This window comes from Lonchura striata, chromosome 12 (assembly GCF_046129695.1).
Source record: "Lonchura striata isolate bLonStr1 chromosome 12, bLonStr1.mat, whole genome shotgun sequence".
NCBI classification, from domain to species: domain Eukaryota; kingdom Metazoa; phylum Chordata; class Aves; order Passeriformes; family Estrildidae; genus Lonchura; species Lonchura striata.
Window position 1 is genome coordinate 685,034 of NC_134614.1, and position 13,015 is coordinate 698,048.

Consider the following 13,015-nt stretch of genomic DNA (forward strand, 5'->3'; position numbering starts at 1 on the left):
CAAACACTGTGTGTAGGTGGAAGATGGAGTTTGCTTGTCAGGCTGTGTTGCATGGGTCCCAGATGCAAGATTTGGGCAAGAGGATTCTGTGAAAGGAACCAGAGGATTGGATTGGCAGAAAGTGAAATGGGAAAGCAGCAGTCCAAGACACAGACACTGCCATAATTTGGTTCCTCCCTGGGTATATGGGGAGAGGAAATCACAGGGATAATGAAGGCACTAAGAAATTATTAAATCTGTGATTGCTCTTTGATGTGCAAGAAGTCGATGTTTTACTAAAATCAGGCCACACGTATTAGTCCTGTGCCTACAGCAAGCTATTTTTTTACCACTCTGTTTTGTAATGGTTGCCCATCATGTTTACACGTGGTAATGAAGTGAAACTGGTGCAATAAGTCTCAACTTTCTTCCCCATAGACTTTGAGTTGATGCTACACAATTCAGGCATTTTTATAATTATCTCAAAGAAAAACCCATGAATGTGCAGGAAAGAAATAAAAATGAGGATGAGACACATTGCTAGCCAAGTGCTTTTAAAAAATTAGTAGAAGAAAAAAAAAAGAAAACTGTCACCTGGCAAGAAATATTGTTAGAAGCTGTAACTTGGAGAACCCTTCACCCTACAACTCTTGGAGATGTATGGAAGACTTACAGTGCTTGTATTAGATTAACAGAAACTGTTTTTAGACCATAGAAATCTAGGGAATGTCTTTCCCTTTTGTTCAGTATGGTGTAATTTTTCCTACTGAAAAAAAAAACCCCAACACATTATTTATTTTACTTTGTGTAAATAGCAGTAAATGCTTTTCAGGGACTGAATGTTCTTTGCAGCTTGCACTCAAATATGAGATATCTGATCTTCTCAGTACTTTCAATATTTTTTGAATTACAGCTTAGATTTTTCTAGTTTTTTCAATAGCCTATAGTGATATATCTAACCCTGGGTGAAAGTGGGCTTAAGTTTTGTGACTCTCCTTAAGACTCCAAGAACTGGCTACCAGGGGTCAAAATCTGCAGCTCTGTTCTAAGCAGTCAGCTTTGCAAAACTGCAATCCAAAATCAGCAAGTCTAGGACTGTTTTTGGTAAAAAAATATTGGTACCGTCTTGTTGCCTTTTGCAGGTTTTTTGCACTAAATTGTCCGAAGCAGGGATCTCATCTGAAGTGATAACAGGCATCTTCTCAAATATTTCTTCCATCTATTGTTTCCATGGACAATTTCTTCTTCCTGAACTCAAAACAAGAATTACAGAAGAATGGTAGGTAGCTGTCATTACAATTATTTTAAAAATACATTCTCAAGAAACTGTAGCAACCATAAGGCCTAGTCTAATTTCAAATTTTTTATTGGTTAATGCAGTAGTTATGTTAGTTATTTACTAATCCTCAGACATTTCTGAAGTCTCTCAAACATTTCTGACTCAAGGAGTAGGCCTGAGCACTCAATACTTCCAGAATACATTGTGAGTGTTTTTTCAGTTGGAAGTATTACCAGAGCTGTTTTCCTTACTGCATTCCCACTCTCCTATTATTGCAGTACTATGAAATTACAGTACTAGGAAGGAATGAAATTGCTTCTTTCAGCCCCAGAGCTGAAATAAATATTTTCAAGTACCAATAAAAATTCAGCTACTATAAGGAGTTGCAGGCGGGACTTGATTTTAGAGGTCTTTTCCAACCCTAATGATTCTGTGATTCTGTAAGTTGTAGATAAAGCAGAAATGCAGCGATAGGTAGAAAGGCTAATTGTAAGTCAGATCTAGGAAACCCGATTTGAGGGGACACATTGGTTGCATGGTGTCCTGCAGCGGCAGGTGCAGATAGTGCTGAACTTTCCAGGTACCCTGATTGACCAAGACGAGACCAGGGCATGCCTAGTTGAGTCCAGTCTTCATACATTCTGTAGTGACCAGAAGGAGTCTCAGCATCTCTATGTCTGACTTGCACTTGCAGGGACAACTGTAACAAAGGGGAGGAAAACTGCAGAGTCTGGGTGTCAGAAAAGGATAGAAGCTTGTCAGCTAGCTAAAGAGGGTCTTGCAGGCAGACTGGGGGAGAATAGCTGGCTCACTGCCTGCCCATGACTTTGGCAGAGAAAGATGTGTGGCTACTACTGCTCCAGCCTGGGATTACTGGCCCCTAGGGATTACCCTGATGAATTGAACCATCTCTTTGCATTAAAACCAATTCAGATGTTTGGCTGTGGTGGAAAAGATTATTTTATTAGGTAAAAGTTTCCCACAAGATTTTGTGTTGGGCAGAAGAGATATACAGATGTTCCTTTAATAACGTGTAGTCAGTCTGCTCTTAAGACAATGAGGGCAGAAATATCATCCCTTGTACAATAGGATTCCGGCTTGAGGTTTCATCTAGGATATTGCATAGATTACCTTAAACTAAACTTAGCTTGTCTTGATTGCACATATGTATAAGTGCTTGTGCATTTGGGAGACAACTGTGGAAATCTTACAGCTGTGTTTTCTCTCTGAAGATACCATTGATTTCCAGACATTTCAGTACTTACCTGTCTCTTTACCATAGGAGTGTCAACCCACGGCTAGGAGATATCCTGCAGAAACTTGCTCCTTTTCTGAAAATGTATGGAGAATATGTAAAGAATTTTGACAGGGCAATGGACATAGTGAACACATGTATGCAGCGGTCCTCTTCCTTCAAAGATGTTGTTCAGAATATACAGGTATGTTCTTCATTGGCATAATAGGACTTAGAGATTGTAATGGTTTAGGAATGATACTCTCCAGTTTAGAGACTCCAAAACCACACTCTTACTCGTTTGCTTCTTCCCTCTGCCCTTTTCCCCTCCCCCTTCCCCTGGAACATCTGAAGAGGAGAGCTGGAGGCACAAAAGGCAAAAATCATGGGTTGAGGTAAGAACAATTTACTGGAAACACCAATGAGATAAGAAAACAAACAGAAAGAGCAACACAATTAATAATAAAAATAAATGTGTACTAAAGAGAGAGTGCAGAGCTCAATCCAGCTGCAGCTATGCCACCCAAACCACTCCGTCTAGTCAGGACCAGCATCACCCAAAATGCACCGTGTGCCACACTTGCTCCACCATAAGGAACCTTCTCCTCTGAAAGGAGACCCACTCTTCCAGCCTGGCAATGACCTGAAATGTTGTCCAATAACACTGAGGCCCCACACCCTTCCTGGCTATTGGAAAAAATTAACTCTCTGCTGGCTACACCCAGGAGTGAGGGATCTTCACTTGATTCAGTGTATTTATTTGTTCCCCAGTTCATGACACACATTGTCAAGATAACAAGACATACTAAAATTATGCAATTTTAGTGGCATTCCTTTCTTCTCTTTTGCTGGTACACAGACTCCATGCACAGATTCTATTCCACTCAAGTTTTTAGGTTTTTTTTTCTTTTTATATGACTTTAAACTTACAGAGGGCAGGGTTAGATGGGATATTGGAAAGTAATTCTTCCCTGTGAGGGTGGTGAGGCCCTGGCACAGGCTGCCCAGAGAAGCTGCGGCTGCCCCTGGATCCCTGGAAGTGTTCAAGACCAGGCTGGATGGGGCTTGGAGCAACCTGGGACAGTGGATGGGGGTTGGGCTGGATGGTCTTCAAGGACCCTTCCAACCTAAACCATTCTATGATTCTGTGGTTTAAGAGGAGTATCAGATCACAGAATGAAGCTTCATCCTTGGCCCAGTTATTCTGAGGTGGATGTGCTTAAGTTTGGATATGTCACTGACAGCATCTGGTGTTCATCTAGTTTTCCTGGGGCTTCCAAAGTAGAAGCAACTCTCAGGATCAGCTCCACAGGAGGGTACTTAACACGGATTTTCACGTTTTCTCATAAATGCACAAGAAGCTGAGCAGGGAGAGGGGAAGAGCTCTGGTTATGCTGATGTATCCATAAAACTCCTCTATCCTGCTCATCCCCTGGGCCAGCTGAAGTGATGCAGGCTCCAGGATGCTCATAAGCATCCCTGTGCCAGTCCCGCAAAGGCAGATACCATCCTTTGGGAGGGGAAAGCTGGCAAGGAGTGGGTTAAGCTGAGCAGGGAGCACAGCTGCCTGCCCTAAATGGGAGGACTGTGGCTGGGCCAGCTGTCAGGAGTCAAGTAACCCCCTAGCAAGCTGGGAGAGGAGAGGCCCCGTGTGGAGGTTTAGGGCTGTGTCAGAGACTCTGACAGAAGTTTGGAGAAGAAAGGATTGGGGGAAATCCTTTCCTGCCATGCTGCTACTCTTACCCTTTTTCTGCCTGTACCCATCCTGCTCCCACTAAAGGACATGCATACCAGCACTGTGTTTTGATGTCTTCAGCCTGTGACAAGCCATGACTTTCTGCAGGGTAATCCATTTGGGACTGTTTTCCCTACAGCACAGGTAGCTCCCTTCTCTAAAATTCACCTGTCTCTTCCTACCAATGAGCCTCCAACACAAATTATGTGTGTAACCTGTCGGTCTGCATGGTTCCACACCAAGGGCAGCTGTTGCTTGAGCAGGACTCTTGCCAGGCAGTGTGGGCACTGGAGATGCACCTCGTAAACCTGCTGATGACAGAATTGCACTGTAGGTTATTTAGTCACACCTACACTGCACCTTCTTCTCCATTGCTCAGTGATCATAGCTGCAGGAGGCAGAGATTGGACCCAGAATGTTTAGTCCACTCATCTGACATATCTCTGCACTATCAAAAACCACTGATAGTTTTCAACATACCAGTTGAAGTGTGTTGTGATCCTTCAGGGATGCACTGTCTACCTGAGCTGCTAATGGAATAGTGTATATATAATATACAGCATAAGGCATTCACTGTTACTGATTAGGTTATATTAGGGAAAGCAGAAAACAAAAATCAAATGTTACTAATAAGTTGATGACTGTGACTTATCAAATTTAGTCCTTTGAATTTCTGGAAGGATAGCTAATATTCTTCTCTCAGACATTCATCCTACTATCTCCAGTCTTGCTGTGGGAATGGAGCGAGTCAGCAGTGTGGTGTGGGCTGGAATATTTATGAGGAAATTGTAGATACTTGAAAGAAGTTCCTTTCTCTGAGAGATGCACAGTGAAATTAACATGGCTGTAGAGAGGCTGTTTTACACTGCAACAGACCACATTAGTGGGCTGATGTAAAAATAATGCTGTGTGTAGAAGAGCTTGTGTGTGTCTGTGGTTAACATGCTCCTGTGGAGTCAGATTACATCACTAGCAAAAACTTCCTGTGTGCTTTAAAGCAAGTTACTGGTTCTTACTGAGATTCTCATCTCTCGTCTTTTAAGCAGAAATATTCTTTAGCTTCACAGGATCCTATGAAAACAAGTACACTGCTATACTCAGTGCCATTGTAAGCAGAGCACATTGGTGCCTTATTGGATGATGTTTAGTGTAACCAGACTCAAAACTCCTCCCCTTCTTGGCCAAGTGAAAAAGAAGCTGAATTTGAGAGAGCTCTGCCTTTCAAAGCTGATATGTGAGCAGTGTGTCTACTGCTCATACAGTGAGCTCTGGCAAGCAATACATTCCAGGGGGCATTTTGATTTCGTGAAGTTGAGAGAATAATGCTGCACAGGGCTATGGTTGGGAAGAGCTTTTTCTGAGCCTTCTGAAAGAAGGTAGTTGCATATTGGCAGAAAATACTGGACATGGGATGAAGATTCACATAAAATCTGCCAGATCTGATATCTGCTGTCAGGCTCTCCAGCTCTGGAGAGGCTGGATCCGAGCCCAGTGATCTGAAGTTGAACAAGGCCAAGTGCCAGGTCTTATCCTTGGGTCACAACAGCCCCTGAGCCTCCAGGCTGAGCCAGAGGGGCTGGAAAGGGCCGGCAGGAAAGGTCCTGGTGGTGCTGGTGGCAGTGGCTGAACAGGAGCCCAGGTGGGTAAGAAGAACCAGGGCACCTTGGCCTGTTCCAGCCCTGGTGTGGAAGCAGGGCCAGGGTAGTGCCCATCCCTTGTGCTGGGCATTGCTTGAATCCTGGGGTCAGTTTTGAGCCCCTCACAATAAGAAAGAGTTTGAGGGGGTGGAGTGTGTTCAGAGAAGGGAGGGGAGCTGGGAAAGGAGCTCAATCTGGAGAAAAGGAGGCTCTGGAGGAACCTTCTTGCTCTGCACAGCTCCCTGACAGGAAGGGGCAGATGGGGGAGAGATTGGGCTCTGCTTCCAGGTAACAAGAAACAGGACAAGAGGAAATCACCTCAAGCTGTGCCAGGGGAAGGTTTAGATTGGATATTAGGGAAAATTTCTTGATGGAGAGGGTTGTCCATCCCTGGCTCAGGCTGCCCAGGGCAGTGATGGAATCACTGTCCCTGGAGAGATTTAAAAGACATGCAGATGTTGCACTTGGGGACTTGATTTAGTTGGCCTTGGTAGTGACAGGTTTATGTTTAGACTCAATCATCTCAAGGGTCTTTTCCAACCTAATGAGTCTAATGATCCATGATGGCTTGTGAAACTCCTGTACACTCCTCTAGCTGTATGTGGTCATTTTGCATTGCTGTTATATACCAAAGGCAGGAAAAAAACAAACCCTCCTGTTTTTGTTTGCTCTCCATTACAGAAACAGGAGGTGTGTGGAAACCTGACCTTGCAGCATCACATGCTTGAACCAGTGCAAAGGATTCCTCGTTATGAGCTTCTCCTGAAGGACTATTTAAAGAAACTTCCAGAAGAATCTCCAGACAGGAAAGATGCTGAAAGTACACGTAAACGCCTCTCTGTCTAAAAGCACAGTGAAATCTTGGGCAGTTTTCCTTCACGTGTTCAGATACTTACAACCGGGACTATGGTAGAAATGGAGATTTGAATTAATCAAATTATTGCCAAACAAAAGGATTTTGAATGCTTTTGGAGTTGAGAAGAAAAGGGTTGGAATGCCTGCTCTAGGAATGAAAGCAGCTTTGGCAAATAATCAGTGACAATATGTTGAAGTTTGATGTAGTGGAACATCTAACTTTTTAGTTTAATCCATTGTGTGGCTAAGGACAAAGACAGGAAGACATCCTTGCAGTAGCCAGAGGAAGAAAGGGAGAATGGTTTCAAATTTGTATTGTATTTAAATGTGTATTTCTTGCCAAGAAAGCCAGATAGACTGTTTATATGGTGAAACAAGAGAAATGGACTTCTCTTGATTACAAGGAGTTTTTGATCTCAACGAAAACAGTGTCCATATCACCATAAGCAGGCAAGCCCTGTTTTAGGAAAACAGTCTTAAAAATATGCTTGGGAAGACTTAAGTGAGACTTGACTTTTGATAGGTGACTCCTACAAAGTGAGGGTTCTTTGTCACTGTGTGCTTTGGCTCATCTAGATTTTTAGGAGAGAAAGATGAAACATAGATCAGTTGAACAGGCAGAACTGATTGTGTCTATAGTTGCTTATGTATCATTAATTTTGAAGGAAAAACTACTCAGAGAGGTGAACCTGTCCCCCAGGGTGCTATTAAAGATATAATCTAGAGAATGCATAACTGTTGGTACCTTTATTGCAGAGTCACTGGAGCTGATATCGACAGCAGCAAACCATTCCAATGCAGCCATCCGGAAGATGGTGAGTAGCAATTCCATAACAGAATCATTATCTGACTGAAACACTTGACAAAACTGAGGGCCTCCCATTGCAATAGGCTCAGTACGGTAACTGGAAAGGACTATCTGACTGTCACTCAGGCTTTAAACATGTGTTGGGTGTCTGAGTTCTTTTTATTGTAAATGCAGTTTTCTATGGCTTGTTGGGCGTAAATTCCACTTCCCTCATTCTTAAGGACCCAATGAGTTGGAAAAGGAAGTTTTCATAAAACTTGTTATTTGCTTTTCCTTGAAAAGTGTTGAAAGTATTCCGATTAGGCCCATTCACAAGGTGTCCTTGCAGATTTTCACACTGGTTTTTTAGCCCTACTGTTCTTCAACAGGATGAAGGTAGCTTTGATTTGATTTTGGCCCATCTTAAGTGGGCCAGAATGTTCATTTTGCATGCATCGATAGCTTCAGAAAGCTGTGCTTCAAAAGCTGGGCAGACTGTGGAGATTTTGGACATTAGCACATGTTTTACATATAGAAGGGCTAGTGCATTAAAATAAATGGGCTTTACAGCTGCAGATGTTATCCTTTTGGTGCACCCATGTGTCTCAGGATATTTTGTATCAAACAGACTTGAAATGCTGTGTATCTGGCATAGCACCCATTGAACATTTGGGGGTCCAAGTTTATATTCACTTCCCTATCATACCATTACTTCCTCCCCCCGCTGGTGGGGACACCATGAGACCACGTTTCCTGTGGCTGCTGTGGGGAAGTAGCCAGCTGATGTCTGTGTATTGCGAGTATGTCTGAAAACATAGTTAGGAAACCATCTGTTTCTATTTGAGTCTGGCATGTTCTCTTGATAAGAATATATTTTGGTGGAAATTTTTCTGGTTTTGGGCCTCTTAACAACTCCTGGGGGTTTGTACAGTATCTGCAGATATCAGGAATATGAAACAACTCGTTGGCTCATTATTTTCTGTGTTGGTTGCTTTTTCTGTTAGTACACAAGAACCCATTGGAAAAGGCTGCTATAATAATTTTGCCAGACTGAAAGTGAATACTGTAGCAAAATCCCCAAAAGTTAGTGGGGGGTTGAATTCATTATTGGCTGCTTACTCCTCTTGTGGTGCAGTAGAAAAAATAAATCATGCTTCCATTATTTGGTAATGAACAGGTGTCCAGCTTGGGTATTGATTTTATTGGACATTGCTTCTTTAGAAAAGAAGAAAAGAAAATAAGTTCCAAAGATTAATATTTGGACCTGATGGTCTTAGAGATTTATTTCAGACTTTATGATTCTATGATACATATTTATTGTTGAATAGTAATAGTCTAAAAGTATCAAATAAATTTATCTCGAAGTGTCATTAAATGGTACAATCCAAGTATAACTAATCCAGTGTGACTAATCTGGAGTGGGGAATAGCACTGAAGAGTATGCAATGGGTTTTAATATAAATGCAAAGCTACAGTGGAAGTGAAAGACTGTTTTCTTTCAACTTACATATATTTACCACAGAAGTTAAACAGTGGGCAATAGAAAACATGGATTTTTTTTTTTTTTAACTTAAATTGCTGGGGGTTTGTACTGGCAGGAAAAGATGCACAAGCTTTTGGAAGTCTATGAGCGCCTGGGTGGTGAAGAGGATATTGTTAACCCAGCCAACGAGCTCATTAAAGAAGGACACATTCAGAAACTTTCAGCTAAGAATGGCACAGCACAGGACAGGTATTTATTCCTGGTGAGTGTTTCAGTTGCTCTTTTATTTTCAGGGCTGTGCTCAGGTTGGACGGGTCTTAGAGCATACTGGTCTAGTGGAAGGGGTCCCTTTTCATGGCAGGGGGTGGAATAGGCTTTAAGGACCCTTCCAACCCAAACCATCCTTTGAATCTATGATTCTGTGGTATATTTCCATCTTCCTAGGCCTAAAGCCAAAAAGCATTCACCAGCTGAGCCCAGCTACTCCTTCTGAGCAGCAGTTTTCTCTTGTAGCTTTTTCCTCAAGGATTTGTTATATGTGGCAGAGTGCCACAGGAGGTGGTTTCCAGCCAAACCACCTTCCTGCAGGAGATGGCCTGCTCTCACTAGCACTGGGAAAAGAGCTCTCATGCTTTCAAGACAGTCCAATTCAGAGGGGGAGCAGAAGGGAGAAGTGACTGGCTGATGTGGTGTTTCTGTCTGCCCACTTCTTTCTGTAATGATCCATTCACCTCAATTTCACCTTAAATCTCTTCTTGAGAATTATATCTTAGAGTAAAACACACTAGAGCTCTCAACTTTCACAGTGCAGGCTATGTCCAGCATGTTACTGCCTAAGTTAAACTCTTGCCTTATTGCAGTTTAACAGCATGGTGCTGTACTGTGTGCCAAAGCTGAGGCTGATCGGCCAGAAGTTCAGTGTCCGAGAGAAGATGGACATTGCAGGACTGCAGGTTTGAATCTCTTCCCTTTTTTTAATGTTCTTGATAGCTTTGGATCCCTGCTGAATTTAAATATGTAACATTATATTTATGTAAAAATATAATAGAATCTTAAAACCTAGCTTTGGATCCCTTTGGATCAATGCATCTTTTCCACTACAAGAAAGACCTTAAGGTGCCAGAGTATGTGCAGAGAAGCGCAGCAGAGCTGGAGAAGGGTCTGGAGCACAAGTCTTATGAGGGACCTGGGGCAATTCTGTCTGGAGATAAGGAGCGAGACCTTGTCGCTTTCTACAACTGTCTGAAAGTTGGGTGTAGCCAGGTGAGGGTTGGCTTCTTCTCACGTGTGACAGGATGAGAGGAAGCAGCCTCAAGTTGCACCAGATATTAGGGAATATTTCTTCACGGAAATGGTTGTCCAGCCCTGGCACAGGCTGCCCAGGGAAATGGTGAAGTCACCATCTCTGGAAGTGTTCAAAAAACATGTGGATGTGGCACTTGAGAACATGGTTTTGTGGTGAATGTGATGGTGCTGTTTTGATGGTTGGACTTGAGCATCTTGAAGGTCTTTTCCAACCTTAATGATTCTATGATTCTCTTTTTGAGTTTTTTTGGTTGGTTGGTGTTACGAACCAGCTTAACACAGAAGACCAAAGGAAACTAAGCCTTTGTGAATAAAATGGATCAAATCCAGAAAGGTTCAAAATATACCCTGAAACTTGATTAAAACCAAATGAAGTTAGATGTTGGTGCAAAAAAAAAGTGATATATTGTATTTAATAGTAAAAGAGGTAAAGAGAAAGAGAAAAATAAAGACAGAAATAGAAAAAAAAGTGTCCATGCATGGGGAGACATGGAGAGAGTGACATAGGTTAGGTGGAAGCATATCACCCTTCCCAGGGTCTCAACAACATTTCATTGCTCCCTCCATCTGCTCTTGGTGGTGAGGGTTACCCTGACACGTGTCGCTGTAAAGTATGGAATCCAGTGCATTAATAAATTGGTTTGGGCCAGGTGGGAATGCCCACGTGCCTCCCTTGTGTAGGGCACACTTGACACTGTCCTTTGCAACACTATGGATCTGTTGCATCATCTCTGGTTCAGGGTCTGAAGACCCCTTTGCGGGGTGGTCTTTGATGGGCCATGACTCTGCTGTCCTTCATGTGGCTGCAGCTTTTGCCAAGGTGAGGGAGCCCACAGCTGAGCTCCTCTGCACAGCAGAGGATAGGTGTTCCCTGCTGGGATCAGAGGCTTTTTCATCACACACTCAAAACCTCTCCACCCTGAAGGTACTAAGCTTGATCCCTCTCTGAATGTATTCTTCTCCCCTGAGTCAATTTATCTTATCTTCATCAATGAGCTGTGTATGGCTCCATTCAGGGTTTTGGTGGTTTTCTCTGCAGCTTTTGCAGTTTTGCTGTAACAAGTAAAAATCTTTCATTAAAATGTTTAAGACATAAATTATAACATTTCAGTCTCTGACAGCTGGGCTTTTAAAGGTTTTATAAGAATCATTCAAAGGGGAGCAGAATAATGGTGACTATGTGACATGTTTGGATTGAGAGCATTACCTTGTCCCCTGGCTGGTACACGAGCCATCTCCCCCTGCTGCTGTAGAAGTCTGATTGGTGATACAGACACACAAGTTTTGTAGCAAGACAGGTAACTATGGAAGCAGTCCCTTATTTTTTCTACTTCTATACTTTATTCCAAATGATCCTTTAGAGTAAGCATTTCGAAGGACTGTATTTGTAAGTAATTTAAAATGTTGGAAAAACAAGGTCAATGAGTAAAAAGCTCATGTGCTTTTTACAGGTCCAAGAAATTGCCAAGCAAAATGTGGCTCATACATTTTCCATAACAGGAAAAAAGAGATCATTGGAACTACAAGCCAGGTATGATATTTGTTCTGTCTTTGAAGGTTTGTGAATATGTGAGGAGAAATTGATCTACGGGCTGTGCTAGTGTGACAGAGCTTTAAATCACAAGGTGAGCAACAGAGGTGGGTAACTTAGATATGTAAGAGAATGTTGGCCCTTAGTCCAAGTGTGTTGATTGCCTTTATTGAATGCTTACAGTATTTTTAGTAGTGTTTGTAGGGTCCACTGTGTGAACAATTCAAGTATTATTGGCACTTGGTAATAATTACTGTCAATAATTACCATTGTTTTTAAAATAGTGGATCGCAAAGCTAAAAACATAATGGATATAAAGCTGTGAATCTAATTTATTGAAAACATTTTAAGTAGAATGATGATGTTTTCTCTATTTTTCTTTTGTTTTAACAGGACAGAAGAGGAGAAGAGGGAATGGATTCATGTTAGTACAAAGCAACAATGATAAGGAGGGCGATCACCATGCAGGCAGCCTTTGAAATTATTGTTTTGGGGTTCTGAATTAATGTGGCTGTGCAGGGAAGCTGGGTGGGCCAGTGTGGTGGAGTTGTTCATGGAGAAGTGTGGAGCTCAGTCAGGGTCCTGGTGCTGACCAGCTGGCCCCAGAAAGTATCAGGGGACTCCAGCTGGGCTCCCCTTTCCTGCATTCCTCAAGCCCAGTATGAGAAGAGACTGAGGCATCAGACCTTGTATATTTTTCCAGTTTGACTTGTAGAGACACTCACTGTCTGATGGCAGTCTTAGTTCTTGACTGAAACAATAATGGGTTTAACACCACCACTTAAGGTTTTTATGTTTCCCTTTCATTTATACATGTGTAAGTGTTTTTCACCAAATGATAATCCTATCCATCTTCCTATGAGAGAATTTTTTTTTGTGATGCTTCTCATCTTTGCTGACATCTTTGTCTCAGGTCATTCAAGCCACAATAGAAAAGCACAAACAGAACAGTGAGACCTTCAGAGCTTTCAATAGCTCTTTTTCACAAGAGGAGGACCATCTTCCTGATTCTTCAGTAAGTACTAGTGCTTCATTCTCCTTTGCCAGAACAGTTTTACCAACAGTTAAGACTTGCACAGCTAACTTTAAAATAGTGGAGTCTTGTTCTGGATTTTTATATGACATTACAGGGCAGTGATCTCCATTTCTCTGGCTCTCAAATGTGTATCAGTCACAGTTACTCAGCCATG

General features: G+C 42.3%; 1 protein-coding gene across 1 annotated transcript in view; it reads left to right on the plus strand.

Moving 5' to 3' along the window:
- Positions 1-13,015, plus strand: part of FGD3 (FYVE, RhoGEF and PH domain containing 3) — a 102,762-nt gene that overhangs the window by 69,628 nt on the left and 20,119 nt on the right. Inside the window, 9 exon segments of the mRNA XM_021539532.3 lie at positions 1,122-1,258; positions 2,541-2,697; positions 6,546-6,684; positions 7,476-7,534; positions 9,105-9,251; positions 9,850-9,942; positions 11,746-11,825; positions 12,219-12,249; positions 12,739-12,840. Coding sequence (XP_021395207.2) covers positions 1,122-1,258; positions 2,541-2,697; positions 6,546-6,684; positions 7,476-7,534; positions 9,105-9,251; positions 9,850-9,942; positions 11,746-11,825; positions 12,219-12,249; positions 12,739-12,840 — 945 coding nt within the window.